General features: G+C 49.5%; 11 protein-coding genes across 11 annotated transcripts; 4 read left to right on the forward strand and 7 right to left on the reverse strand.

The window, feature by feature from the left end:
* Positions 1-16: 16 nt before the first annotated feature.
* On the reverse strand, positions 17-1380 carry BDV27DRAFT_47724 (enoyl-CoA hydratase/isomerase family protein). Its single transcript, XM_032076717.1, has 2 exons — positions 1326-1380; positions 17-1141 (listed from the first exon to the last, which is right to left on the reverse strand). Exon 2 carries the CDS (start codon positions 1082-1084, stop codon positions 230-232), a length of 855 nt encoding a protein of 284 aa, XP_031922972.1. The 5' UTR covers positions 1085-1141; positions 1326-1380; the 3' UTR covers positions 17-229.
* A 258-nt stretch (positions 1381-1638) lies between these two features.
* BDV27DRAFT_135392 (YoaK family protein) lies at positions 1639-2781 on the reverse strand. Its single transcript, XM_032068526.1, has 2 exons — positions 2335-2781; positions 1639-2275 (listed from the first exon to the last, which is right to left on the reverse strand). The coding sequence occupies exons 1-2, from the start codon at positions 2702-2704 to the stop codon at positions 1662-1664; spliced, it is 984 nt and encodes a 327-aa protein (XP_031922973.1). The 5' UTR covers positions 2705-2781; the 3' UTR covers positions 1639-1661.
* A 2958-nt stretch (positions 2782-5739) lies between these two features.
* On the forward strand, positions 5740-8421 carry BDV27DRAFT_135394 (transcription factor domain-containing protein). Its single transcript, XM_032068527.1, has 4 exons — positions 5740-6217; positions 6272-6299; positions 6352-6813; positions 6866-8421. Exons 1-4 carry the CDS (start codon positions 5823-5825, stop codon positions 8072-8074), a joined length of 2094 nt encoding a protein of 697 aa, XP_031922974.1. The 5' UTR covers positions 5740-5822; the 3' UTR covers positions 8075-8421.
* Positions 8422-8515: 94 nt separating this feature from the next.
* BDV27DRAFT_135395 (uncharacterized protein) lies at positions 8516-10048 on the forward strand. The gene is made up of 4 exons (XM_032068528.1): positions 8516-8544; positions 8605-8785; positions 8839-9348; positions 9409-10048. Exons 2-4 carry the CDS (start codon positions 8703-8705, stop codon positions 9971-9973), a joined length of 1158 nt encoding a protein of 385 aa, XP_031922975.1. The 5' UTR covers positions 8516-8544; positions 8605-8702; the 3' UTR covers positions 9974-10048.
* Positions 10049-10325: 277 nt separating this feature from the next.
* Positions 10326-12017, reverse strand: BDV27DRAFT_135396 (t-SNARE syntaxin). Its single transcript, XM_032068529.1, has 4 exons — positions 11461-12017; positions 11227-11408; positions 10610-11170; positions 10326-10556 (listed from the first exon to the last, which is right to left on the reverse strand). Exons 1-4 carry the CDS (start codon positions 11711-11713, stop codon positions 10521-10523), a joined length of 1032 nt encoding a protein of 343 aa, XP_031922976.1. The 5' UTR covers positions 11714-12017; the 3' UTR covers positions 10326-10520.
* A 160-nt stretch (positions 12018-12177) lies between these two features.
* On the forward strand, positions 12178-15181 carry BDV27DRAFT_47763 (uncharacterized protein). Its single transcript, XM_032076718.1, has one exon. The coding sequence runs from the start codon at positions 12570-12572 to the stop codon at positions 14991-14993; it is 2424 nt and encodes an 807-aa protein (XP_031922977.1). The 5' UTR covers positions 12178-12569; the 3' UTR covers positions 14994-15181.
* Positions 15182-18269: 3088 nt separating this feature from the next.
* BDV27DRAFT_135400 (ABC1 kinase family protein) lies at positions 18270-20582 on the reverse strand. The gene is made up of 2 exons (XM_032068530.1): positions 19637-20582; positions 18270-19582 (listed from the first exon to the last, which is right to left on the reverse strand). The coding sequence occupies exons 1-2, from the start codon at positions 20437-20439 to the stop codon at positions 18370-18372; spliced, it is 2016 nt and encodes a 671-aa protein (XP_031922978.1). The 5' UTR covers positions 20440-20582; the 3' UTR covers positions 18270-18369.
* A 184-nt stretch (positions 20583-20766) lies between these two features.
* On the reverse strand, positions 20767-21405 carry BDV27DRAFT_162199 (uncharacterized protein; the record flags this gene model as incomplete). Its single annotated transcript, XM_032073353.1, has 1 exon — positions 20767-21405. The coding sequence occupies one exon, from the start codon at positions 21403-21405 to the stop codon at positions 20767-20769; it is 639 nt and encodes a 212-aa protein (XP_031922979.1).
* A 581-nt stretch (positions 21406-21986) lies between these two features.
* On the reverse strand, positions 21987-22608 carry BDV27DRAFT_162200 (uncharacterized protein; the record flags this gene model as incomplete). The annotated part of the gene is made up of 2 exons (XM_032073354.1): positions 21987-22336; positions 22491-22608. 2 exons carry the CDS (start codon positions 22606-22608, stop codon positions 21987-21989), a joined length of 468 nt encoding a protein of 155 aa, XP_031922980.1.
* A 1098-nt stretch (positions 22609-23706) lies between these two features.
* On the forward strand, positions 23707-25045 carry BDV27DRAFT_47828 (RNA-binding protein). The gene is made up of 3 exons (XM_032076720.1): positions 23707-24392; positions 24451-24679; positions 24740-25045. The coding sequence occupies exons 1-3, from the start codon at positions 23825-23827 to the stop codon at positions 24927-24929; spliced, it is 987 nt and encodes a 328-aa protein (XP_031922981.1). The 5' UTR covers positions 23707-23824; the 3' UTR covers positions 24930-25045.
* A 407-nt stretch (positions 25046-25452) lies between these two features.
* On the reverse strand, positions 25453-27191 carry racA (putative Rho GTPase Rac). The gene is made up of 6 exons (XM_032076719.1): positions 26467-27191; positions 26361-26393; positions 26230-26288; positions 25986-26166; positions 25674-25906; positions 25453-25613 (listed from the first exon to the last, which is right to left on the reverse strand). The coding sequence occupies exons 1-6, from the start codon at positions 26497-26499 to the stop codon at positions 25553-25555; spliced, it is 600 nt and encodes a 199-aa protein (XP_031922982.1). The 5' UTR covers positions 26500-27191; the 3' UTR covers positions 25453-25552.
* Positions 27192-27897: the final 706 nt, after the last annotated feature.

The following is a 27897-nucleotide window of genomic DNA, read 5'->3' on the forward strand; positions in this document are numbered from 1 at the left end:
GGTTTAATGGATTCACAAGCTCTCTCAAATAAACCCAGCTTCGGAATTCTGCATATATCTGAGCTTCTGAAAGAAGGATATTCTCTGCCCTAACAGAAGCTATATCCGAATGGTTTCGCGAGTCTTTTGAAGAATATTCATGCTGACTGTAACAAAAAACCCCGATCGCCTGTCCCGACACTTGGTATGGGCCATTAGTCCAAGGAATATGCGCAATTCCCGAATGAACTTAAAGACGTGAACCATTCTTAAAACTTCCATGCCTCCCTGCGCCGCGACTAAATCGAGCAGCTCCTTTGATGCTTTCAAGGTCCAAAACTTTCACGCCCTTCTCATACTCATACCTCAGTGCATCCTGAAACGAGCTAGCCTGGTACGCACTATAGTAGCACGAGTCCCGGTCCGCATTCATACAAAGCTGCGGAAACGAAAGCAATTGCTTCGCAATAGCTGCGGCCTCTTCCATAGCTTTCCCCTTTGGCACAACACGATTTGCTAACCCCATAGACAAGGCCTCGGTCGCACTGACTGGACGTCCAGTCAAAATCATATCAAGTGCCCTTCCCAATCCAACAACTGCCTGGAGACGAACTGTGCCTCCGTCGATAAGTGGTACCCCCCATCGTCTGCAGAAGACCCCGAACACGGCATCCTCTTCCACCACGCGGATATCGCAGAGTAGGCTTAATTCCAACCCACCTGCCACTGCATATCCGGAGACAGCACCGATGATAGGCTTCTGGACCTGCAGTCGTGATGGGCCCATCGGGCCTAGAGATTGTTCGCCAGATTCCGGTGGCGCTTGAAAGTGACTACGTCGTTCTTTTGTTTCGTTGCCGATAGCGTCGCGACTATCTTGTCCAGCTACTTCATGAAGATCGGCACCAGCACAGAATGTATCGCCCATCCCAGTGAGTATACATACTTTCTGTGAGGGGTCGTTTTCGAAGGCTAGGATTTTCTCATAGAGAATGTTTGCGGTAGTTGGGTCGACGGCGTTCCTTCGATGAGGTCTGTTGATTTTGATAGTAGTAATTCCGTCACTTGTAGAACTCACAAGAACTGAATCTGAATCTGGCTGCATATTGATGTTTGAATTCAACGGGAGATAAGCGGGCGCTTTGATGGTAAAAGTGCGGAGCTGGTGATTTGTATCCAAGCGTTTAGCCTCGGGTCTCCGCAGGTTCCACTTCCAGGGACTTGGACCGAGGCGTAGGCCTTTCTAGAACAACAAGTATACATCCATGGTCAAACCTATGCCTGAGATGACATACCATATATATCGGCTCGTTAGCAACTTTAAATCAAAGACTGTGCAGGTATACATACTACTTGGTTGCAAATCCGACTTTTCCGTCTTCACATGCATTCCAAGACTGCTTCACGGCCAGAGCACATATAACACATAAACACACAAATATGGTAGAAGACTTAAGTTTCATTTGATAAGACGTCTATAACCGGACTCCTGAGCATGAGCTACCGCTAAGAACAGCAATGTCATAACCAAACACGCAAGCATATGGCTCAAACATATTGTAAAGCAAACTCATGAATCATTAAAAATGTTCAAAGATGAGAAAAAAAAAAAGCCAAAGGCACACCAAACCAAACCAAACCAAACCCTCAACTCTCAACTCTCAACCCTCAACCCTCAACCCTCAACCTTCAACATCCCTCTTTCCCTCTCTCCTCCCCTCCCTTTTCCACACAAACCACCCAGCCGTAATCAGAAACTTTAATCCAAAAGCAAACCACAAACTTGCCGCCATCTCGGTGACCTTCGACAACCCCCCGGCAGTCATGGCACCCAAGAATAACGCCAGAAAGGCCCCTACCCTTCTATTGCGTTTTGGGTTAACCTTCTCGGTCAACTTCGGATCTACTAGCAGATCGCAGAGCAGCGTAGTCAACACGACAGTCGGGATCTCGTCGATACCCAGCACCCGGGACGCTACGATTTGTCCACCCGCTTGGAAAGACAGAAGCGAGATAGGCAGGACTTGCATCCACTCGATGGGGGCTCGGGGATCTTCGGGTTTGGGGTTGATGACCCCTAACTGGACGAGTATGGCTGCCGCGAGGAGGGCGGCAGTTTGAACGGCGAAAGATAGGATTAGGGTTGAGCGGCGGCGGGGCCCGAGGACCCGCGAGACATGGATGAAGAGAATGTTGCTGGTTATGAAGACCGTTAAGGCAATTAGGGATTTGGCCCAGAGATAAGCTGGGTAAGCTGGCTGGCCTGAGACGCCAAGGGCTATGAAGACGCTGTTTCCTGCGGGTGGTTGGTTAGTGGTTGTTTGGGAAGAACTAAGAAGGGAGCTAGAGGCACACCTGTTTGCATACTGGCGAAACTTCCCCAGGCGTTGAACGATAGGCCATCTACAAGACCACTGACGAAACCACAGATGATGAGGACGATGTCAGTGTGCGTAGTGTCTATGTTGGTGCGGAAGTGCCGCGCCAGTGATGAGCACAGCGTTGTCTCGTCTTGATTATCTGCGAGGGATGTCGCCGCACTGCATCCATCACCCCAAGTGCCCCCTGTTTCTTTTGAATTATCTTCTATTCGGGATGCAGGTGGATTGGCAAGTGATGACGGGTGCCAGTTGATGGACTGATTCTTTTCTGAAGCTGGAAAGAGAGGGAGGTCCCCCGATGAAGAGGGAGGAGGAGGAGGAGGAGGAGGAGGAGCGTGATGCATAGTGTTATTGGTAGATACTAAACAGTAATGAGGACTATACGATGGGCTAAGAAAGGGGCAGAGTGCTGGTTAGCAAGGGCTTCGTCCAGAGGATGGGCAATGGGAATGCAATGAACTAGTAGCAACTCCCTCTACTTAAGTTCAAGCTGGTGGGACATAACTATGCTACGAAGATCCTCTCCACCCCCAAGACACAACATCTGTGCCAAGGGGAGATACTGAAGTCATCAGCCCAACGCGGGTCAACCCGACATGTGCCCTCTAGATAACGAAAAGTAAGTATATCCGTGCAGAACTCGTGCTGGAGTTACATCCGGAAACAGCATTTCAGACATGATCAACTCCACTATGCCGGGATAACCCCATTTCTATAGCACCTGGACACATTCAGGCCGGCCAATATCTGGCATATTGGGTCCGAACAAACTTCATGTAAAGTATCAATTGGGTACCGTGTTATCATCTCCTCTACCTGAGATTGGATTCGTCTCATAGATCCACCTTGGCAAGCCCTTGGCGCCATCCGAAGGCGTCATGACTGCATGCTGTTTTCGTTGCGGCGCTCCGTTCGTCGGGGCCTAACCAGGGCTTTAAAGTCTAAAGTCAATAACGACAACATGAACCCAAATGCTGACTCTCTTATCCGTGGTCTTCCGCCGATCGGTGGGTTCGCCAAGGTTTCTTTTCCCCAGGCATCTCTATTTACCGGGCGTTAGAAATAGGAGACCGCGAACCGATCAGAAAGAGTGGGATCTTGGCGGATGACGATGAAGCGGGAGAAAATTGGTCCGTCTCCCCAGGTGAAGTGTGCCCCGTTGTTTCTTTCTTTCTTTTCTTTTCTTTTTCTTTTTCGGCAGTCCGGGGTCGGCGGGCTGTGTTTCGTTGAAGTGGAGATCTGAACATGATAACGAACCTTAGGATGGACCATCGGCAACCAGGATCTCAATCCATAATATGAAACGTGGTTGGCTCAACACAACCAAAATCGACAGTCATCTTGCGTTAAAACATGTGGCAAGGATAAGGGTTTATCCTAGCGGTCACGATCATTGTCAAGGGAAAAAAAAAAGAGGTTAGATCCGTATCATCTTCCACCGCAAGAAATACATAAATACATACAATCGCCGAGTCTGGGCCCCGGGGTGAAGAACCCAGCGTCTGCCAAGACGATCGGCAAACAAGCGAAGCCGAGTGGTCGCTAGTGGTATCTAGTTCCTTATCAGTTTCTCTTAAATTTACTTGGCCCAGGGATGATCTTCAACAAACGACGGTTCGTTGTCTGGCTATAGCCGCTATACCCAGTGTTCTGGCTATGTGAGAGCACAGCCTCCCACGCCGCGTATCTACGGAGTACTTCCCCTCGTTTCTTTTGCTTCCACCTTGGTTTCAACCAAGCCACGCTGGGGAGGATTAGAATTATTGGCCTTGGCAGGTTCTCGGCTCAGTGTCAATCACATTTTGTTGCCTATGGAGTTAAGCCCCGTTTTTATTTTATTTTATTTATTTATTATTTTTTTCTTTGCCGGAGTCATCCGGACTAAGAAGCATTCGATAAGGCATCGAGAACATATTAGAAGGTCTAATACATCACTCCATCAGAATATAAAGTAGCAACTGAACTGTATAATAAATACCAAAAGCAATGAAACTGCCCAGAAAATCCATCCCCGCTATCCCCTCCCACACAAGAATCACGAATAGTGTATGCTTATCGCTCCTATGAACTATTTCTCTAGCCCAGACAAGTGTGACGCTTGCTATTTCTCGGCGCTTCCTTCTGTATCTTGCTGATAAATCCTACCATTGGCCAACTTGACGAGAGGTCCTCAGTAAATGGCCGTCGTATGCAAGATGAGACAAAGTATTTCTCATCCAAGCCACATATGACGGCTTGCCCAGAAGTGATCGTGTCTGTATGCGCTTTCTTCTTGGACCAAGACGACTTCTTTTATCCTGGTTAAGGCGGCGTATTCATCCTCGTCACACTCGCAGGGTTAGTAATGATATATCCAAGTCACCGTACAGAAACTTGCAGCACTGCCATCTCTAGTTGAACTAGAAATTGCGCAATACGATAATGTGCTACATATAAACTCTTGGGGCAATCACTGTTCAAGGAAAGAAAAAAAAAAGTTTGTGCTATCGGAGCATTGTAAGAATCGCTGAGACAGTTCCTTCGTAGGTTTCTTTGTGCCCTTGCACTTTCAACCCTTGAAATCCTTAATTATTTCTTCACGTGCAACAGTTCAAGGTTAAACGAAGATGAAACAACTCTGGACTGGAGGATTCTCGGCTCTCAAACCCTTTTTGGGGTTGGCCATCGCTTGCATGCGAGGGGTGAGAAATGCTGCATGCCCGGCTCTGTGAACGCCCCAAAAGGGGAAACCCAGACCGGGGCTGAGGGCACCAAAATCAGGCTGAAATGCCAATGATAGATCATTCAACGGTTTGAGTGCTCTTGGTCGGATATTTATGCATTCTTATAAGACTCAACTATGCCCGAGCTCGTCAAGACGTGGTTGTATCTATAGCTGCAACGAAAAAAAGTCGGTAGATCACAATTGTACGAAAAAAACCATTTTGGGTATAGATAATGTGAGTCGTACGTTTTTATATCTATTCAACTTGTCAACCTCATTGATCCAATAAGTGGATTTCAACATTTTTGGCTCGTACTTGTCAAAAATCAAGACGTACTGTACATGTATACTAGTAGGTAGGTAGATACATTCGATCTCTCTATTGATCAATCACCTGTCGCCAGGGAAGCACACAAAAAAGCGGCAGCATTGCGGTCGCAAAGCGATAGGAACGATGGTTGTATATGACTAGATTGAGAGAGAACAACTACTGTGTCTCTGCTTCTTTGCCAGATTGATGTGCACAGGAATTGCATCGCAACTCAGGGCTAGGGAATTGCCTAATTCGGAAGTAGTTGCTAGCCGGCAAAAACAAGAGAATAATTCGGACCGACTTTGGCTCCGCCTTCCGACTTTCACTCTGCATCTGCAAGGATGTGTATCTCCATCTACTACGACGCCTTGCAAATCCATTATCTTCGGTTAATTAGTCAAATATAAATGGGGTGTACTGTATCCATCCAGGGTACGCATTAGCCATGGCAGATCTCAACGACCGCCTTTCAGTGGTCGTTGAGCAGAGTCCGATGACTGTTAGCTACCAAACCCCTAAGAACCCTTCCTGCATGGTCTGTGCGCGAAGAAAGGTCAGGTGTGATCGTAATGATCCTTGTTCTGCTTGTATCAAACGCGGAGTTGAATGTGTTTTCCCTACTCATATCCCTCCGCGCCGCCGCAAGAGGCAGCGCTCGGAGGAGGATCGCCGACAAAGCGGCTTCTCCTACCAGAGTCCTATTAGACAAGACACCGCCGCGTCAGCTCGTATCCGCAACATAGACCATCCAGCAACCACACACAATGCTTTCCCCAGTGCTTCAAGGGCTGAGCAAGGGATGCTGCTTACAGGCGACGGGAAATCCATCTATCTGGACAGGTTGAGCTACCTTGCAATGAACAGCGATTCACAAATGGCTAACTGGTAAAATAGTAATGTTTGGACTAGCGTCAGAGGCGAGGTCAGGATTCCCTACCTAACTTCCTCGTAATGCAATCTAACTCTGTGTCTAGCTTCCTCCGGCGGAGGATGTGTTACGGGACATGTCCGACAACGATTCAAATCGTTCTGTCCAGGAAGCGGATGGTGAAACCTCCTTAATCATGGGCGGAACAGGGAAGAAAAGCCTGAGTGAATTTCATCCCTCTCCGCTACACATCTTCAAACTTTGGCAAACTTTCCTTGAAAATGTCAATCCATTGATCAAGATACTGCACGGTCCAACCGTCCAGCAACAGCTTCTAGAAGCCAGCGGCAGCTTAGACACAGTCTCGAAGGAGTTTGAGGCATTGATGTTCTCTATATACTGTATCGCATTGGTTTCACTGAAGGAAGAAGATGTACAAAATACTTACAAAGAGAGCAAAGCTGTTTTACTCTCAAGATCCCGACGCGGAGCTCGTTTGGCTTTTACCAAGGCTGGCATTTTACGTACGTCAAAAACCGTAGTTCTCCAGGCATATGTTTTGTACTTGGTAAGTCTCTCCCTGATACGCTGTGATCTTACCGCTAACTTTGTCCGACAAGCTTTCCCTGCGTGCGTCCTCTGACTCGCAGTCTATTTGGTCCTTATGTGGCGTTGCGGTGCGAATGGCTCAGCGGATTGGACTCCATCGAGATGGATCTGAGCTTGGATTATCAATTTTCGAAACTGAAATGCGCCGCCGTCTTTGGCGACAGCTCTCAATATTAGATGCCACTACGGCACAAAGTTCTGGCATCACTTCGCAGCTCCCGTATTTCTCTGTTGACGTCCTACCCCCATCAAACATAAATGACAGTGAGCTTGACCCACGCATGACGGATCCGCCTCGCGAACATAATGGCGCAACGGAAATGATGTTTGTCCTTGCACGGAATGAATTTGGTGAATGGATGAGGCGCTGGTCCAAGGCCGGTGGAGACTCCCATGGAGGTCGAGGCTTTTTGGCCTCTTCCTCGCTGTCGTACGAAGCGAAAGATCAAGCAATCAATGAGCTGAACCGCGCGTTCGAAACGAAATTCCTGCAATATTGCGATAAATCCATTCCATTGCATTACATGTCGGCTAGACTTATGGTGACTGTGGTATGCCAAATGAGATTCTCCGCACATCATCCCCGCCAGTATGGCGAGAAAGGCCATGTATCACTAGCCGAAAGGGATTTCGTCTTCTCCACGTGCGTGCAAATCATGGAAGGATTCGAGGATTGTCAGAGCAACGAGATCATAGAACGATATCTGTGGCACGTGGACAACCACATCCCGTGGGATGCGTTGATTTATGCACTATATGAGCTCCAGACCCGCATCGATGAAGAAGAAACTAAGATATCGTGGGTCCTCATTGACAGTATATACAGTCGGCATTATGACCAGATGAGAAACAGGCCCAAAACCCCTCTTGACATTGCAATGCAGGGGCTGATTTTGAAAGCTTGGAAGTCCCATTCTGAGGAGCGTACTCGACGAAATCGCTCTCTGTTGCCCCGTCCTCATATCGTTTCGGTATTGTCTGAAAGATCGGAGAGAGGCGCTTCATCTCATCAGCCGAGGTCTGAACCCAGTATGTCAGAATCAGGGACCTCACAAGGACGAACTACGCAAGATATCACCACCCCCGGTAACGTTGGGATGTTTGATCCCCTTAACAAGTTTGACCTCAGCCCCTTAGATTGGAGCCAGTGGGATGATCTTCTGGAGAATTTCCAGCTAGAATTCACAAACAGTGAATTATTCTCGACAGATGCTTGCTGAATAATCATATTGGGTTTTCGCAAGACCCAAAAAGCATGCAGCCCATTATGTCCTCCTCCTCCGTCTATTCTTCCCCAAACCACCACCGACTACAACACACGTCCCCCATTCAATGACATCACATATCCCGCATATCTAGGAGCCCTAAGACGTCTCCACAGGGCTCTCTCCAATATCTGTTTTACTCGCCATGAGAATACGCGGGAACCCCTAGCGAAAGACTTGTGAAGCTTGGGTCATAATAGTCACCCCAGAGCTATGTAAATAAAGTGCCGTATGTTGCAGAAAGGGTTCGTGTGAGATGTGTATTTAAACTCTTTTCTCATGACGATTTAGGTAATGCTAAAACCAGGAATGATCTACCGGATCTCTTTTTCATTACGAAATCTAGACGCAGCCAGCAGGGTCTCGTGTGCAGCTACTAATTTGGTCCGATCCAACCTTAAGTGGACGCTTAGAAACTTGGAACCGTAAGTTACATTAATTTCCCAACCTGTTGGTACCTAAGCTGAATAATCACCACCCATTGGGCCAATAACTAAACTTATTTAAACTTACCAACCCTGAAAACCTGAAACAATCAACATAACGAGATTTCAATCACTATGCCTCCATGGGGGAATAAATCATGAGCCTCCCAGTCCTTGAAAGGGTTCGAAGTATCATACATAGAGCCAAAAACTCCGCAAAGCTACGAAGACGGTCGACTATGTAAGTGTGCACAACAGCGACAAACCCAGACCAATGACTAACCAAATCCCCAGTAGTGCCAGCACCCAGAAGCCATCAATCTGGAGAAGACTCCCAGACAACATTCTGGTGGAGGTCCTCGCACAATGCGAGCTACAAGATATCTATTCCCTCCTGCTCTCTTGTCGCATACTGCGCGGCAGAGTCTCTCGTCTTGAATATGCAATCTCCCAGGCCTACCTCCATCACCGGACCCAGCCATATCAGTATATCACAGAGACGGGCCATGAGCTCGTCCCCTCAGTCGGAGATGACCTAACCTTCATCTCCAGTCTATTCCCCCCGCCACCACCCCAGTACACCTCGACTGGGGTCGGGGATGACCTCCCCGAATACTCATTCGGCTATCTAGCCGACCTAACGCGCTGCTGGAAGACATGCATCAAGCTATCGTACTACCTAGCCGAGAACGTAATCCATCAGCACCTCCAGAAAGACTCCTCGTGGTGGTCCTCGAAGACCGAAAAAGAGGTCGTCTATAGTAAAGGCGTCGGACTCCTCCAATCCCGTCTCTTATCTCCTGTGTATGTTGTCGTATCCAATATTCCTGAGAAGTCATTGTCCAATTGATAATTAGAAAACAGAGCATACATCATTTTCTTCCTCGAAACGCACGCCTCGGAACCGCAATCCTCAACTAGATCTACTAACCCACAGCATCAATCCCTCAAATCTCAGCAATCCATCCTCCAACAACCTCCCTTCAACAACACCCAAACCCTCCTCTCAACCCACCACGCAATGCACCTCCTCTGCTCTTCCGTCCGCCGCCTCATGGCCCCTGACATCACTTCCGCTTCTACCGAGGCCTGGCTCGGTCTTCTCCTGACCACCTCCACCCTGGAGCGGATCATGGAGTTCTTCGTCGCGGCTGCGACGGATGAGTCTGTCAAGGTGGCTGCTGCTGGTACGAGCGGCCACTCGCCGACGTGGACGAACCGGATGGAGTTCATGTGGCAGATGCGTCGGGATTGGGAGGAGTTCGTTGCCTCGGGGGTGCTCACGCCGCCGAAGTTAAGCGAGGTGTGGTTTGAGGCGGCGCAGAGGGAGATTTGTCGGCGGGGGGCTATTCCTCATGAGTGTGAGGAGGTGGTGCCTGTTTTGCATGGGTCCGGGGTTGCTTTGAGGTGTGAGTTTTGTGAGGAGTGATCTTTTCCTTTTTCTTTTTGGTCTACAATATATACCATTGTGTGTGTGTGTGTGTGTGTGTGTGTGTGTGTGTGTATGATCTTGGACGTGATATTGTGGTGTTCTATATCATAAAAAAGAAGAGGCAGCCTGGGGCAAGAAAGTATGTAATTGGTCCATATCAACGACGCCTAGACATCAGAGGCCAGCATGGATCTATGAATAAATTCAACAATATTTACCTGTAGCAACCGAGGCGAAATGAGAAAAAAAAAAAAAAATTTCTACTTTTTCTTTTTGCTTGTTCATGAAGGAAATGATCTACAACTGGATCTTGGATATTTGTAGGATTAGATTGGGGTTTCATCTTGAGAAAAAAAAAAAAAAAGAGAGAGAGAGAGAGAAAATAAAGAAATAAAGACATAAAGAGAACATGAGATCTAGCCATGCCTGGAAAAGAAAGAAGGCTGATGATATTCAAAAGGGACATGCATAACTCGTTCATGCACAGCAAGAAGGAAAGTATACGTATTAATACAATACATTAGTAAGAAAGGGGGGGGTATTTCTATCCTGATATCAATACCCAGAGAAGGAAGAAAATCTACTACAGGTTAGCATTGGAGCATAGTTGAAGAGGCTGAGAAAGCCACGCACCATTAAGACTCCGAACATCTTAGCAATCAGCCATCGGTTCCCAGATACTCGGGTCCAGTACTTCATTAGTTCGCGCTGTGCGCCTTGAACATTATCCACAACGTCCTCAGTGTTGGCATCTATCCGTTGGATCATTTCGGACTGCTCGCTGACCATCTGCGCCAGTTGGCCGAAGATGCCGCCCAGTTCATTGATTGTACGTTCGATCGCGTCAATAGCTTCACCGCGTGCTTGGATGTAAGAGTTGCTCGTTTGCGCTTCTTCCATCACCAGCAATTGTTGGTCGGAATGCATAGACGGCCGTCCGAGAGGCGACGGATTCGAAGGTTCCAGAGTCAACAGGTCGGAAGAGCCACCCGGTTGAGGAGTCCTCCTGCCGGAGGTGTACAGCGGAGAGTCCGACCGTTGCGTGTCTAATGCCGCCTGCGATTTCGAGGATACCGACGAAACAAAGTTCTCTGTCCTGGAGCGCGACGCTTGGATGTTCTTCGTTCGAACCTCGAGGACTTCTTTGAAGTTTGCTCCGACATCCGCCAGTTTGCCTTGCAGCATAACCACGACCTAGTATTCTTAGCATCACCCGCTCGCGTTGGATTCCGTCGATGCCGTGTACATACATTATCATTATGCTCTCCTTCCTGGTCCGCTTTTGACCGGTTCGATTTCGGATGTTGGGAGAGCGTGAGCGCTTGTAAAGAGGCGATCTGTTGGTTCAAGGAAGCGAGATCTTGCTTGATGACATATGTCAATTCCGAGATCTCCACCGGCTTGTCATCGAAAAGCGTCTTTCGTTTGGCCACTAGAGGTCTCAGTTAGACATCTTGCTTATCCACCCTAGAGCACCTACTCACATTCAGCCAGCCTCTGCAACTTTGCCGTTGTCGCAGTGATACCCCGTCCAATCTCAACTGCCTTCCTGGCAAACTCAGATCTCCTGCCAGGTTGCGCGCCTCCATTTGCGGACCCATTGGCTTGTCTCTTTTGTGAATCCGATAGAAGCGCCTGTCGCTGGGACCCAACTTTGGTGGTGGCCACCCGTTTCTGGGCTTGCCCCAGAATGGCGTGGAACTCGCCGGTGCGATCCTGAATCGATGGGCCGGTCATTTCGCTAGCAGCGTATAGTGAGGTGGAGTGCGGGTGATAGTTCGAGGGGGTAGGTAAGCGGACCCGGGGATCTAAGGTAATGGGTTATGCGATTATACGGGGTTGACCTAATCGATAAGGAGGCAACTGTAGACGTGTCCGCTCGTCAAAGCCACAAGGCAACAGTGACAGGGGGTGAAAATGAGCGGAAAGGAGGTGATACAAGCGGTGTAGGAGCGTTATGGGAGTGTCATATCATTGCACTTGCAGAGATCGTTAGTCTCCGAGAGAACGGGGTTCGGTGAGATGTCGCAGAGAGAATGGCCGAAGACGTACCTCGCAATCCCGGGGAATTCGTCGTCTATCCGAAAATGGGCAAGGCGCGGGCGGCAAGTGCCACGTGATGTACCCGCCACAATCGGTGCCTTACCAGCCACAGTCATCGCTATCTATTCGCTTTAGGCAGGCGAATACTTGAGATTACCTTCAGGGGCACGTCCGCAGCAGCTCACTCATTTTGGTAACGAACACACACGATACGACGATTGTTTTCTTTTGGATTGGTCTAAGAATATATTTCGAACACGTCAGACGCCCCCAATCGCCTGCCCGCAGCTGAGCCGGCGCACACACGTCATCGCTTGTACCACTCATCTTGTTACTTGCTTCTTCTCTCTCGCTCCATCCTCGCAGCTTTACCACTCTGCTGGTGCCAAATATTATATCGCAAGTCATATCAGATCTTGGCAGCTTCACACATCGAGTGAACGCGCATTTGTGTTGATGCGGTCCATTTGGTTCAGGCGACCTGACCCTCCTATATAATGGCTCGCCCATTTCAGAACCCCTACGAGCCGGTGTAAGTCTATGCAGGTGGATGCATTCTCGGAGCCTTGGGATTATGCTGATCAGGCTTCTTTGCATCTTTAGGGATTCTCCCGGCGCCGATAACCCTTTGTCGCCCCAACCACGTGGCGGCACACCCATATCGTTCAAAACGAACGTGAATCGCGCGAAGACGAAGCGCTGGGTTGAAGCGAAGAAGATTTCTTACGATGGCAATGACTGGGGTGACGATGAGTACGACGAATACGACGAGGACCCAACCCCTCCTCTACCGCAGCAACAACAACCTTTAAATCAAAGCACCGGGGATCTCCCGAGTTTAGCTTCCAGAAACATACCTAAGCCCTGGGCTCTTGGAATGGATCGCTCTCGGTCAATGGACCAGGTAATGACGCTAGGTACCGGCCCTGCGGCAGATAGCCGTAGTCGGTCAGCCGACCGCAACGCAGAAGAACAGGATCACAACCTCCCTCTACGCCCGGCCCACATCTATAGCCGGTTACGCGAGCAGACAGCGGGGCCAGGGAACCCTCCAAGCCTGAGTCGGTCCTCCACTGAGCCAGTACCTGTAACTAGCCCGGCAGAACAGGAAGCGAAAGGCAAGCAACCCGAGAACCAGAATGTTCCTTCAAGACCTCAGAATGATGTCCCTATTATTGGGCTCCCGGATGTCAGGCGTCTCTCAGGATTCGGCGCAGATTTCACGGCCGCACCTTCGTCTGACGCTCAGAAAGACCAACCCGCAGAACCACAGCAGCAAGAACCTCAGTTACACCATAACCCCTCCGTCGGATTCCGGTCGGTGGTTAATCAAGCTTTCGACGTTCCGGAGACACCGAGCACTACCATCGATAGTATTACACGGTCGGATAGCAATAGCACGTCGGTAATAAGCCCGATCATTCCTCCTCGTGGCACAAGCGAGAAGACGCCAACGATTGAGGAAGAGCCGGAGAGTTCAACCCCACCGAGAGGCTTTAAGCCTGGTCATCGCCGTGATTTGAGTGTTCCCAGTCCAGATAACAGTCCTTTGAGAAGACCAGTAGTCACCAATAACGATACCATTGCTCCCGAATCATTAGCAGAGATGTCGTCGGGCCTTCCATCTGATTCACCTCAGGACCAGTCCACACCAACATATCAGCAAGCCACCGTGCAACCAACTACCACAGCCGCCGCAGAAGATCGACCTGCACCGCTGAAAATCAGTGGTAACATGTCTCCCCCTGAAAACTCCATTCCCGCCATCGTTCCCTCCTTAAGTACGGAAAATTCACCGCAAGACACCGAGAGTGACCGATTAAGGAAGGAGATCATTCGTTCTTTGAGCCGAGAGAACACTCCATCTGAGGAAGCGGACCCACAAGACAGATCCAGGCCTCAAACGAGTCGGCAGGATAGTCTCATTCCGAGCGAATACGAGCGATACTGGAACGAAACAAATAGTGCCAGTCCTCAAGAGGAGTTTAAACCCGTCCTTGGGTACAACCCCTCGCAGAATGAGTCCCAGGATTTATACTCCACTAGTCCACTGCAGACGTCTACTTCTGCACCTAATGCAGCCCCGCAACAAGACATAACCCCTAAGTTGAAGAGGCGATTCTCTTGGGAGTCTGCCTCCTCTGAGGAACAGCCTGCGCCCGCGACAGATGTCCAATCCCCTCCAGTAGGGCCGATCCCCGGACAATTTCCTGTGGTTGATGAGAACAGTGTTCAGCCCCAGCCCGAGCCCCAGTCCGACACTGTGGCTCCGCCACCAGTTGAGACACATGATGAGGCTGGACGTGATCATGTGCCTGAGAAGCCCAAGCTGACCATTATACCCCCGTCTGCCACTGACAACAACAGCATCGTTTCGGGTCGATATCTTCCAGAAGTTGTCAATGCCCAAACCGTTGGAGATGCCTACTCCCCAGCAGTTGCAAACCAGGACACCGTAGCACCTGCGCCTGCACATGCACCAACGCAGTCGCCATCTATTGAAGCAAGCTTGCTTGGCTTCCGTGATATCCTTGAGTTGAAGACGTCCGACGAACGGGTGCAAGCGTTCAACAAAACCCGAGAACAGTTTATGACGATCGATACCGGTCTAAATAACTGGCTCCGGGTTACTATCCATGCCCACCCCGAGTACGCGGATGTCGTGCAGCAAAGTTTGAAACAGACAACGGATGAGTCCAAGTACCCTGTGCCCCGGGCCAAATTCCCTAAGCTGCCGTCTCTCGGGAACCTCGTGTCGTCTCACCAGGAAGGGTCGTCCGGGTCGGGCCATGTTAGACGTTCTTCGACCCATCTTGGTTCCATGATGAATAAACAGCATGTGGAACAACGAGGGAAGGAGTTCCTCCACACCGCTGGCGTTTTCGGCGGCAAAGCTGGCGAAGCCGCCAAGGGTCTGTTTGCCAAGGGCAGGAGTAAATTTAAAGGTGGAGGGTCAGACAAGGTAGAGCCTTAATTTTCTTATTGTGGGTGGTATGTCATGTTTCCTCGGTGCAGGGAGCGAGTGGGGACCTATGGATTATCCATCGCTGCGCCAGCATGCTTTTTGATCTTTGATGTTTTGTTTATGTTCCTATTGATACCATGTCTGTAATTGAACATATCTCCGCACTCAGAATGTGACATGAATGATGTCTGTACATTGGGGTTGGAATTTTTCTTGGTCTTAATACCCTCGTCTGGTTAAACTCGTCTAATGTTATGGTGATTTGTAGGGGTTTGAATCGAGTCGGGGTTATCGCAGAAAATTCTCTTTCTCAGAACTTGCTCTAGACCTAGCCGAAGAGGATCATGACAAGCGACGGACGGTCCACTTTGGAAGTCTCCCAGTGATGAAGGGCGTTCGAGACAGCCAAGTGAATCGGTTGAGTTTGGACATCAAGCGCAAACAAGTCCCGTCGGTCTCGGCGCGTAGACCGGTCGAGGGCGCGGTAGCAGACACCGGATATCACACGGATCCTGAGCCATGTTCCGTCCATAGGCACCGTTCTGGTCTGGCGCAGGATCTGGACAAGGAAGTAGTTGCTGCTGCACTCAGCTTCAGTGATGCAGATTCGCGATCGGGTCAGTCAGGTCATGCAGTATCCTATCGAGGCACGGTTGGAGATACGGCAGAATTGGAGATGTCTGACTCTGTTGTCTTTGCGCCAACAGGATTCCAGAAGCATTGGGAGTTGCCTGGCGATAGTGCATCCTCGGCGCATCGATTAGCGCCCGTGCAACCTGGCAGGGATTGTCCTCCCCGAAAGCCTTTGTCGAAGAAGAATGAATCTCCCCCGATGACCCCGATTCAGGTGGCCATCAATGACGCGCCTTTGTTGATCCCCGAGTACAAAAGCGACCAGCGCGACATTGGCGACAAAATCCTGGCGTGGACGGAGCAGGCTAACAGTATTGATGACAATCCAATGGACCAGCAAAATAACGTTCAGCCACAGCCTGCGTACGACGAACCGTCTCCCGAATGCGAACCGACGACTACTCGGGCCCCATCGTCTATGGGGAAACGGTTTTACTCCTCGGTCATGGAAACCAAAACGAGTGATCTCCAACGTAGGAATGGCGACATTAATAATAATAATAATAATAATAATAAGGCAACAACACTGCTGCTGGATCCGAGTCAGCATCGGCGGGGCTCCAGCGTGCCAGTGCGACTCCAACCAGTGCCCTCGGTCTCATCCTTGGGCACCCTCGAGGCTGATCGAGACCCCCAACGGCCATTGCGTCAAGTCCTCGGTGAGTATAAAACGCTGCTCCACAATTTCCAAGTAAATTAACGTTCTAAAATCCACTGCGCCAGGCCAGACGAACTCGTCGCGAGTGTCATTCTTATCGGATGGGGGCGATGGTCAGCACCAAAGTCTTGGCGGCATACTTAGACCCGATCATCGAGGGCGCAGGCCGAAGAGCCCCTGGCCAGGCGATGAGGCTGAACATGCCTCGCGCCGACTTAGCGGTGTCTTTCGACCTCTTCTGCCAGGCAGTAGACCCCGCGATGCTTCCCAATCCACCGATCATGCTTGCTCCAACCCGCCCGCCCTGCCTGCCTCCAAGCAAGCGCCAGCGCAGACTGCCTTATCGACCATGGATAAGTTGAAGGTTGTCGGCAACAAAATTCGTCGCCCTTCTCGGGGCTCTGAATCCCATGGTGGTGGTGTAAAGACGGGTCAGCCGCACAGGAAGGCGTTAGACAAAATCAGTGTATGTGTCACACTCACTCACGTACTCGCTCACTCACCCAAGCGGCTTGTTAAAGCTCACCCATTCAGTGATATTAATATTCCAATTAGGGCTTCTTCAACCGTCGAACGGAACATGCCCGGCCCAAATCAAGAGCGGCCGAAACCCACGTTCCACCGGTGGTGCAAATCCAGCGTCAGGCCCATTCGATGGACCGGCTTTATCCCGTCTCATCACAGCGCACATCCAGCTCGGATCACTCGCACTTACCCTCCGCCGAATTTGATCGGCCCCGATCGAATATCGAGAACCACTCCTTCCAGGGTCAACCCCCGCCCGCGGAGGGATACTTCGCTCCAGAATCCTTCTCACGGCTCAATGATCCTCAAGAACCCGGTACCCCCTTGACGCAGCAGATCACCATCGAGGACGTGGACAGTAATACCATCACGAGTAATCGCATTCCGTCGCCGACCGATTATTTCCGGCATCGACACAGTGGCAGTGGAAACGGAAACGGTCGACTCACTCCTCAATCACCGCTCTTCCGACCATCCACGAACCCCCAAACTCCCCCATATCAACAACCCCCGATCGCATCCCCCGGTCTAACATCCCCACTACGAGCATCCCCCGTCGCCTCCCCCGGCGTTCCTGCCCCACAATCCCCACCCTCCCGCGGCCGTTCCGAGGAAAGAACCTACGCCCAAGACTTAAACATCCGCTCCCGCAGCCCGAAAACCTTCGCCCCGCGCCCAGAAGAAAGACAGATCCCCAGCACCGACACCTCCGACCCAGCCTACCACCTGGGTATCTTCCGCCAAAACCCTCGTACCAGTCGCATCGGCGACCAAGAACGACCCTGGAAACTTACTATCCCCGGCGAATCCGACGAGGACAGACCCCCAGACAACGCCCTCGCCTGGCGCCAGCAGACCACCAAGGGCGTCCTCCAATGCGGCAACGGTCGATTACCCACCTACGAAGAGGACGTCAAGGGCCCACCCCAAGAAAATCTCCACGATGAAAAACCTCCTCTCAGCGATACCCCCGCTACTCGTCCCTCGATGGCCCCCCTCTCCCAATCCACGGGAAACATCCACCCAACGCGAGGCGAAGGCCGAGTCCTCAACAACGACGCCCCGGTCGAGTTACCCGTCCAGGCGGACGACGATTCCAGCGAAGAGATCCTGATGTCCAGCACGGCGTATCCGGGCCAGGAGTGGAAGCCTGTTGGGTTCTCCGGGTGGGAGTAGTGGGGGCAATCGCTTTCATTTCGCTAGTTTGTTAGTTGGCGTGGTAGATACCCTTGTGATTCTTTTTTTTTTTTTTTTCTTTTTACTTTTCCTTGCGTATAATCTTTTCCGGGGTGATTTCGTAAGTTTTAAAGAGAATACTGTACCCATGTTGGATCCTTGTGTTTCGTGCATAGCGAGCTTGAGATTTTCTTAGTAATATTTGATGATCACTACCTATGAGGAATGAGATATGTCTTTTTAACTTGATAGAATGTGATATGTCAAACTTGTATTGATGTATACGGAGCCGATGCATGCAGGATTCATCATATATTTATGTTTTCTGTAAGAATTGGAGTGAGGACTCTATATGTAGGAGTATAATACATTGAGTGAAGGTAAAGAGCGGTCCTATCCCTCAAACACATTCTGCTGCAAATCAACCCCCATATCCTTGGCCATACTCTGCATCTGCGCCTCCAGCGAATCCTCCATCCCACCACCGAGTCTCAGGAACTGTCTAATCTTCGTGAAATAGAAGTAAATATCGCTGGTGAAGAGCACGAGCCGGAAGAGGATGTGGCGGCCGTAGTTCTGGATTTTCTCGTTGAGAGGTAGATCGGGAGACTCGACGAGGGCGCGGGATGCCCAGGTACCTGTGATCTTGATGCGGTTGACGGGGGAGCCGAGGAATTGGTTGTTGGCTTGGACGATGCGCAGGTTGCGGCCGATGAAGATGAGTTCCTTGGGCCATTTGCTTTCATCACCGAGGATCTGGCGGATGCCCTTGCGAGCGGCTTGTTGGGCTTCGTAGTGAAGCTGGGCGCGGTCCTTCTTGGAGAGGCCTTCGAAGTGTTGCTGGGTGGAGAGGTCGCCGCCTTGGTAGGGGCGCATGAGAGTGACGGAGGCGAAAATGTCTGGGTTTGTGACGCCCCATTGTTTGACGATGTCGCGGATGGTGGCGTTGTCAAAGGTGAGGAGCGCTTTCCAGAAGCGGGCGTATTGATGTCGGAAGTCTGAGTCCATGTGAATGTAGAGGCCGTGGTCGATTAGGACGAGTTCTGGTTGACCAGAGGGTTTGCGACGAACGAAGATATTGCCCGGGTGCGGGTCACAGTGTAGAATCCCCCAGAGGAACATCTGGGCTGAGAACAGGTCAATCATTGTGGTCATCACCTCTTTCAGGGAGAGACCGAGTCCGCCGCGGCCATTCCATCCGCGCCAGTGATCCCGTTCCGGCTTGATCTGGGTTGCATTCGGGTTGCGGGGAACCTTGGTCGATGTGCTGTTGGACCGTGGGGAGTCCATTGGAGTCCCGTGGCACCCTGGGCTACCCTGGCGCCAACCACCACGCCAGGAGCGTGTGATGGCATCTTTATCCCAGAGGCGGACGCCCTCGATCCATTCGGCGGTCATGACCCGCTTGGAGCTCAGTTCACGATAGACCTTGGGAATGTAGACACGATTTCGGAGCCGTGACTCGCCTGCAACGAGTCTGGCCATATGCTCCGAGTTATCAGCTTCATTCTCGAAGTCTGTCTCCAGGAATAGGCGCTCGCTGACATAGGGGACCAAAGAATAAAAAGGAATATCGAACACACGGCTATAGACCCAGGTCACGACCCTATCGTTTGTCAGTAGGTAGCCAAAGCCAGCTCACAAGGAAGGACAAATTTACTTGAACGCCCATAAATCCCATTGGATCTGCTGTGCAATTTCTCGCTTCTGAACCTTCACCGCAACCTCTCTTCCATCGGCCAAGCGAGCCCAATGAACCTGCGCTACACTAGCACTGGCTCTGGCCTTGCGCTCCATGACACCTTTAGTGGGATCGCCTGCGAACGATACGCCAAAGACTTCTTCCGGAGACTTGCCAAAATCCTCACGAATGACCCTCTCCACATCCTTCCAATCGTTCTGCGGGGCATCGTCGAACATACGCGAGAACATCTTCTGGAACTCGGGCGGCAGAATGGCCGACTGCATGGCGACTGCCTGACCGATCTTAAGGTAGAGGCCGCCATTCTGCCGTAGCAAATCCGACAGTCTCTCGGCGTTGCGAGTGTGTAGATGGTTGATGGACTTGGCGAGGAGAGGATTTGGTCGAAAGTTGATCTTGTAGTCCAGAGCCACAATTAAACCTAAAGTGAAAGTTCGGGCTGTTCTCGTCAGGGATGATGCGTAGAACTGGGTATCAATCGCATAGACCACGCCGGTGGCTAGCGATAGATAGACAAGGCGTCGGAGCCATTTGCGGGACCGATCATAGGTCTTTGCGGGGGCCGGTTTCCCTAGCTCGCTCGGGGACGGCGGGACGAAAGGCTGGTAAGCACCGGAGTGTACAGATCGAGTGGACTGAAGGAAAACGGAGTGAGGAAGAGAGCGAGGACGTATATTCGATCGGAGGATAGAGCAGGTGGTCGTGTGCGCAGTTGGAGTGGTGGACCGCAGTGCGCGGGCGAACGACGTCATTGACGCCATTCGAAGGTGTCGAGGGGTGGAAAAAGAGATATTGATCAGACCAGAGTTATCATGGTGCGCTCATGTAAATATTAGTCAGGAACAAGAGCATTATAAGAGATCAATGGATAAGGATAAGGAAAAGTAAGGAACAGGGAGGATATGTTGAGGAAGAGAACGAGGAAGAGATGCTGACAAGTTTAGACCCTAATTAAATGATTTCATTTATTATGTCCGCGGAATCTCCGCGCCTTAATCCCGTGATACCAAAACATCGTTTGCAGCATGTATTGATATAAACATCGCCTTATATATATATATATATATATATATATATACATTCATAGACTATAATTCCTCATGCACTATCCCATGGTCGAGCTCCTCCTCCTCCCCTTCCTGTTCCTCTGCCTCTGCCACTCCATCTCCCAAAGTTTGGCACACGCTGGCATAATCCCTCATATTGTTCGGAATAATCTCCTCCCATAACCTGTCGGTCTTAAGATACTCATACTGCTCCCGACAGACCTCCTCACTAACCATAGGCAACAATGTCGGTAAATTCATTATCGCCGCCCGGACGAAATTCGTCTTGAAACAATTCCCGAAGTTCGCCAGGGTCTCCGAGTCCGAACAAAGATCGTTGCCATGCAGCATTGGACCACAACGACGCTTGATAATCTCCGCCGCGTCGTCTCCCAGTTTAATCATCGCCTCTTCATGTCGCGGCGCTTCTAAGCGTTTCGTTACGCTCCGCACTGCGGGGAGGAAGGAGTTGTTTCTCGTCCAGAGGTCCCAGTGGGGGACCGTCGGTCGACAACCTTGGTCGCAGATGTGCTCTTGGAATTTAGCAAAGAGATCCCCAGGGCGGGCGGCCAGCGCTGTGACCACTTTCAAGCACGATGTGTTGATTCCAGCCGAAACGCAACCAATATTGAGGAATAAAAGGAGAAAAGAAAGAACGAAATGGCCTACAAAGAGGCGCATTGCGATTCTATGGAAGAATTGGCAATGTACTAGCAAGTTGCAAAAGTGAATTTTCAGGAGTGCGACTGAGCGTTGCTGAACATTGGGAGAAAATAAGTGGTCCTCGGCCAATTTTATGGGGATGAATGATCGACACTTTCCCCGCATCCATCAATTTATGAATGCATCTCTTCTCGGCATCGGAGATGCAAAGCGACATAATCCACGTGGGAAATATAGTGGAAGATTCATGCGAATTAAGGGTTAGTATCTTTGCGTCTACGGATTTTAATTTCATGAATAAACGTCAGCCTTTCTGCGCTCGCCCTATCCAGCTGACATTCAGGCCTCCTTGCAAACTGTTGTTTCGTGTTGGTTGTAAAGCCATATACTTCGGTAAATCCCTCACTAGAGCGATACATCAACTTTCTCCCGGCATCGATGAACTTGACTCCTTGAATTTTCGCAAATCTCCTCATCAGTCGATTATCAAAATTTAACCTCCATCCCAGATGTTAACGCAAGGGAGAGTTTCTGCGTCGCGCATCCCATTCTGAGTAGTGTGATTCTGGGTAACATATACCATTTTCTGCCCGTCGGGGCTAAAAGGTGCGCCATACGAATGCAAGTTTGCCGTCTAAGGTGATTTGGTTCTTCAAGGCATGGATGTCAACGGCTCTAGTTATAGTTGTCTTGAAGCCCTCCGCGATCGCCTTGGTCCCTGCTCCACCTAGTTTCCAGCCGTGATTAGCCACAAGCTTGGATATAGCGGTGTCCGCTGCCTTGGCTGAAAGAGTGCCGATATCTACTCTGTTTTCATTCTTCTCCGCAGACACATTCTTTCCGTCCCTGTCAAGCTCCCAGACCACGATCGAGCCTTCTGCAGAAGAGACAAGTGTGTATAGTTTGCATTCGATCCTACTAGGAGCGAAAAACACTTGCCACACCTCATCTAGCTACCCCGTCAGGGTCTCCACATGTTCCCGTGTGAACGTAGAATAGACGTGGGTGTATTTTTCTACTCCGACCGCAAGGAATTGATCATCAGGACTCAAGGACAGGGACGACCCTATTCCCCCCGAGTTGAATTTTATCAAGTTCTTGACCCCAGCGAAAGGGATGTCCTGGATCCCATGCCGCTGGCTCGCCGTCTGGACTCTGAAAGTCACTCTCTAAGGCGTAGGTGTAGAGTTCCATGAATTTTGGCTGGTTCATGTATCCCATCTTGGCAGATTGAGGTCACTTATATCGTTTTTCTGATGATTAAAATGCGTGTTAAGAAAAGGAGCGAATTCCGGCTGTTTGTATCTGTATCAACAAGGCTGTTCTGTGCTTGAGGATGCTGCCTTATGTGCCAATGTCTCCTTACTACACGGTTATCATAGGATTACACTAAAGCGGCTGTCGACTAGTTCAAGGTCTCATTGGATTTGACGGGCAGAAATGATATCAGAGGCGGTTCTGACATAAGCTGACAATAAACCTGAATTTTACCCCTTAAGCATCTGTGAAGTAGATTAACTGGGAATCATCTCGCTTTAATATAGCTAGACGAGGCTGGATTATTGATCGGAAGAGTCGGGAGCAGAGGTAGACTAAGGCTACGTAGGTTAGTCATTGGGTATTTCAAAGTATATAAAGCCTATGTAAGATATGTCCTCGCCTTTTACTTCAATATCAAGCATTCCACTGTACGTTCCGGCTTGGTCCTATGCTTATTGTTGATCAAGCTTCTACACAAGCTCTTTTGAAATTTGGGTACCTCGAAAGAGAGAATGGAAAGAGGCCTTTAGGGCTAGGGATTCCGGAGAGAATTAGCTTTTGGTTATTAGGAATGTGAAGTATATCAGGTTGTTGTCCTGCTGAAAATAACGTTGCACTATCTTAGCAGCGGCTCCTCCTTTAACGGCGAAGGTCATTCCTGAGAAAGATAGCACATGAATCACAGGTGCATCTACATAACTACGAACAAGGTGTATATTCTAGCGGAAGATGTTATTGAAGATAACCCTCATGGTTTACCACCAATGCCTTGCTGGCGCTATATCTTGTGTAGCATAGACTTGACTATCCAGATATATATATATATAGTTGGATTTTGATCGAAAGATAGCATTATGAGTCCTCATGGGGCTGTCTCCGTCTCTATACTTCTGGTATACTTTACTTTGCTGAATGCCTGAGGCACGATTTCAGGAACATGTGAAACAAACACATTTGATCTTACACCGCCCAACAATCTCCGCCCGGCAAAAAAACCAATTTTGCCCAACTTTTGATGCGGGCTTTTTTTTCTTCGTCATTATTATCTTTACATTTTTTCGGGGTTTCCTTTCTTCTCTAATTTATTTACGTGGCTGATATATCGGGGCTATATATTTGCATCTTATTTGTTCGCCTTCCTATTTTCATTCCAATTTGCGGGACCATTATAAACAACATGGGCGACAAGAAGCGCAAGATCGTCGAAAACAACCCCGAGGAGGCCATTGAGCCCGAGGGAAAGAAGGCAAAGCGCGAGGAGAAAAAGGAGAAGAAGCGCAAGTCGAAGGACGTTGTGGAAGATGTGAAGGTGGAGGATAGCGGTGCTGAGGAGCAGACCAAATCGGACAAGAAAGAGAAGAAAGAGAAGAAGGATAAGAAGGATAAGAAGGACAAGAAAGAGAAAAAGGAAAAGAAGATGAAGAAAGAAAAGAAAGAGAAGAAGGATGAGAGCGAGGAGGATGCGCTGGAGGTAAACGGTGCCGAGGAAAAGAAGCAGGAAACCGCCGATGCAATGGATGTGGATGAGAAGCCAACCGAGGAGAGTGACGATACGGCAGATAAGAAGGCCCAGGAGAAGAAAGAGCGGAAAGAGAAAGCGAAACAGGAAAAGAAGGCCAGAAAGGAAAAGAAGAAGGCCGAGACCCAAGAGCAGCAGCCGGAGTCCAACGGGCAGCAATCTCAAGCCGAACCTGCTGACAATGACGCCCCGAAGCAGAAAGGCTCCCGGTTCATTTGCTTTGTCGGTACGTTCGACCAGTCCCTCCCCATGAATATTCCATCATTCCTAATATGCTTGGCTAGGAAATCTTCCCTACTCTGCCAACCATGAGTCCTTGTCCGCCCATTTCGAAAAGATTGCCCCAGTCTCAGTACGTGTTGCTACTCAAAAGGAGAAGCCGACCAAGTGCCGTGGGTTCGGCTTCATTGAGTTCGATAATTACGACCGCATGAAGACCTGCCTCAAGTTGTATCACCACTCGATGTTCGATGATAAGAAGTACCCTCCCCGGAGGATCAATGTTGAATTGACGTGAGTATCCGTCCTGTACTAATTCCCGTCTACTGTACACCTTACTGACCCTCCTATTAGTGCTGGTGGTGGCGGTAACAACGATAACCGCAAAGCTAAGATCGAAGCGAAAAACAAGAAGCTTTTCGAAGAGAGGCAGCGCAACGCCAAGTCTATCCAGCAGGAGAAGGAGAAGAAAACCAAGGCTGAAGAAACTGGCGTTGATGAATATGCGGGTGTGCACCCCAGTCGATTAAGCCGCATGGCGTAGTTTCTTCTTTCCCCCGTGACACCCGCTCTCAGTTTCATGTAGACTCATGTTGATCTGTCAAAAGTGTTTGTTCTTGTGTTCAGTTTATAGAGATATCCTTTCCGTTCTCTTTCTTCCGGCGGATACTAGGTGAAATGCGTAAGACAGGAATGAAAAAAAAGAAAAGAAGAAAAAGCAAGAAAGACTTGGAATGCGTAATCGTCCATTTCCAAATGACTAGCGTTCGCTAAGATGCATCCATCGCAATTACACCCCCAGCATGCATTGTGGTTGTCGCTACATCCCTCTAGGAGACCAACTCCCCCCGAGACAAGTACCGAAACAACTGGAGAGAGAAAGCAAGTCACAACCCCATCAAGCGACAATCATTGCATGATATTGTATGGCGTGTTACATCTTTATATTGAATTAAAGGAGGGGTAAAGAGATGAGGGGTCAGAGCATCTGGGCTCCCAAAACAACATCAAAATCGTAGCATCGAGCCAAGGATGGAAAAATGCAGCCAGTGAATAAGGAACAAGATAATTGAAAGATATAGTCATCATAGGGAATAAATTCCCCAACAACCCAGACGCCGTATTAGTCCTTTATATTATAGTCGGGAGGAAATTATAAGAATCGATCTACAGAATCAAACATTTGCTCTTCTTCGGCTTTGTGGCGGGTCGTGGATTGAGAACAGCACTGGATCCAGGAAAGTTAACCTCAGAACCCCGAAACTTGTGTTGGCGTGGGTCGACTTACCGGATAGCTTCGTCGAAGACGCTCTTCAGATTACGCTGTGTCAGAGCCGAACATTCGAGGTACTTGTGTGCACGGATTTCCTTGGCCACGGCGAGGGCTTGTTCATAGGAAACAGGTTCCATCTTTCGTTGACGAAGGGCGTCTGTCGTCGCTCGGTCGTCTCTCAGGTCGAGCTTCGTCCCGACCAGAATAATGGGGACATTGGGGGCGTGGTGTTCAATCTCTGGGAACCACTGTATAGAGGTTAGTTAGGCTGGACGCAATCGACATCGGGTGCGAATTTTCCATGAGGGATCGCTTGGGAGTAAGCACCTTAGCTTTGACATTGTCGAACGACGGAGGGCTGACGATGGAGAAGCAGATGAGAAAGACATCGGTTTGCGGATAGGACAACGGGCGAAGTCGGTCATAATCTTCCTGCCCAGCAGTATCCCAGAGTCCTAGGCTAATCGGTCGGCCATCTACCATCACACTAGCCGTGTAGTTGTCAAATCTGGGGTCCAGGTCAACCACGAATTCGTTTTAGATGGATACAGGGAACAGAGGGGCCACGGACACGGTCGGTATATACTCCCCAGGGAAAGCGTTAGTTGTGTAAGAGATCAGGAGACATGTCTAATTGGGCCCAAGATTAGCTGATGGAATTGACAAATGGCCGGAAATCGCCATAGAGAGATTTTGACTTACTTTTCCAACAGCACCGTCACCAGTGACTACACACTGTACATAGTCGTCTATTAGCCGCGGTGTGTCGATCGACAGATAAGCCACGGGAGAGCTGGCGAGGGCTGACCTTCAAAGATTGGGTAGCGGGACCGGTCGCCATTCTTTCAGAATTTGCGATATAAGGAAGCAAAGGGGGCAATTGCGGCGACGAGAGATGCGCGGCGGGCGAACTGTCAAATGGACGACGGTCAGGGCGTTATAAGGAGGTGGGTTGTTGGCGGTGGAAAAAGCAACGTGGACGGGTATCTGCAAATCGGACAAAACGCAGAGGGAAGATAGATCGATATTCAACACGGCGAATCACAGGACGCTATGGGATCGATAAATGGGATAAAGATAACCAAATAATATGAAAAAAAAAAATTGAGAATTATGAAGAAGAGAAGGTGAAGAAGGTGAAGAAGGTGAAGAAGGTGAAGAAGGTGAAGTTTAACCCGAACGACCACCAAATGCGGTAGACAGCGAATGGGAGTGTGGAGAGAGTTCGAGGAGAAGAGGAAGAAGAGGGAGAAACTTGAAAGGAAGAAGAGCGAGAGGGGGGAATAGAGGAGGGGGCAACGTAAAGGGAGAGCTTTGCCTGAGTCGATAGCTCACCTGAATTTTAAGGTACTCCAAGTAAAGAAAATAAAATAAAAAAAAATGATAAATATAAATCAAAAATTAATTAATTAATTTAATATACCAAGTCCATCAATTCAATCCCAACCAGCCAACTATATTGCTTTCTCTGATATTATGACGCGAATATCAGATTTTCCTTCCTCGGCTGGTTTGCGTGACGGGGAGAGCCCCAAATCATCCTAAATCGATAGCTTCTTACTACCTATGGACTAAACCCTAGAACTCTCACAAGGCAGGGGAAATGAACACTGAATGGCTGGTGGTTAAGCGCCAATGATAAGGGAAAATCCGAGGGCGAACTGCACCATGTTGCTTAAGGTCGAGTCGGCTGGTGATTTTGGCAGCACTAAACCAACTTTTAGTTTGTTAGTCTGGTTACAGGATGATACTTGGACGGTCTTTCCCTGTATCCTGACTGGCAATCGTTCTCTACCTCTCCATCTGCCTTCTTCTCGAATCACACCTCATGCTGGTTGTCAGTTTTGTGGCCCTTACTATTATTATATCCAACTTTTTGCACTTACTCGCCGGTATCCAAGGTACAGTCGCTGAGGAAGTTTGGTTCAGGGGCGGTACCCGAAGTTTCGTTCATGACGGACTTACATAACACTTACCATAGTGTAACTAGTTAACTACCTATTGCTCTTATCGTAGAAAACAAAGTAGATACATACTGTATGTTATGTATGTATGTATGTATGTATGGACTTGTGTACTATGTACATATGTACATACATCCATACGTCCATACATCCAACATCAAAGCATTACCGTACCGTACCCTAATTCCTTCAGCCTCCCTCATTATCAAAGCAGAAAACAAGACTCGCCGTTAAGGTACGCAGAGATGCCAGTTTACAATCCAACGGGGCATACG

This window comes from Aspergillus caelatus (assembly GCF_009193585.1).
Source record: "Aspergillus caelatus strain CBS 763.97 unplaced genomic scaffold BDV27scaffold_239, whole genome shotgun sequence".
NCBI lineage: Eukaryota > Fungi > Ascomycota > Eurotiomycetes > Eurotiales > Aspergillaceae > Aspergillus > Aspergillus caelatus.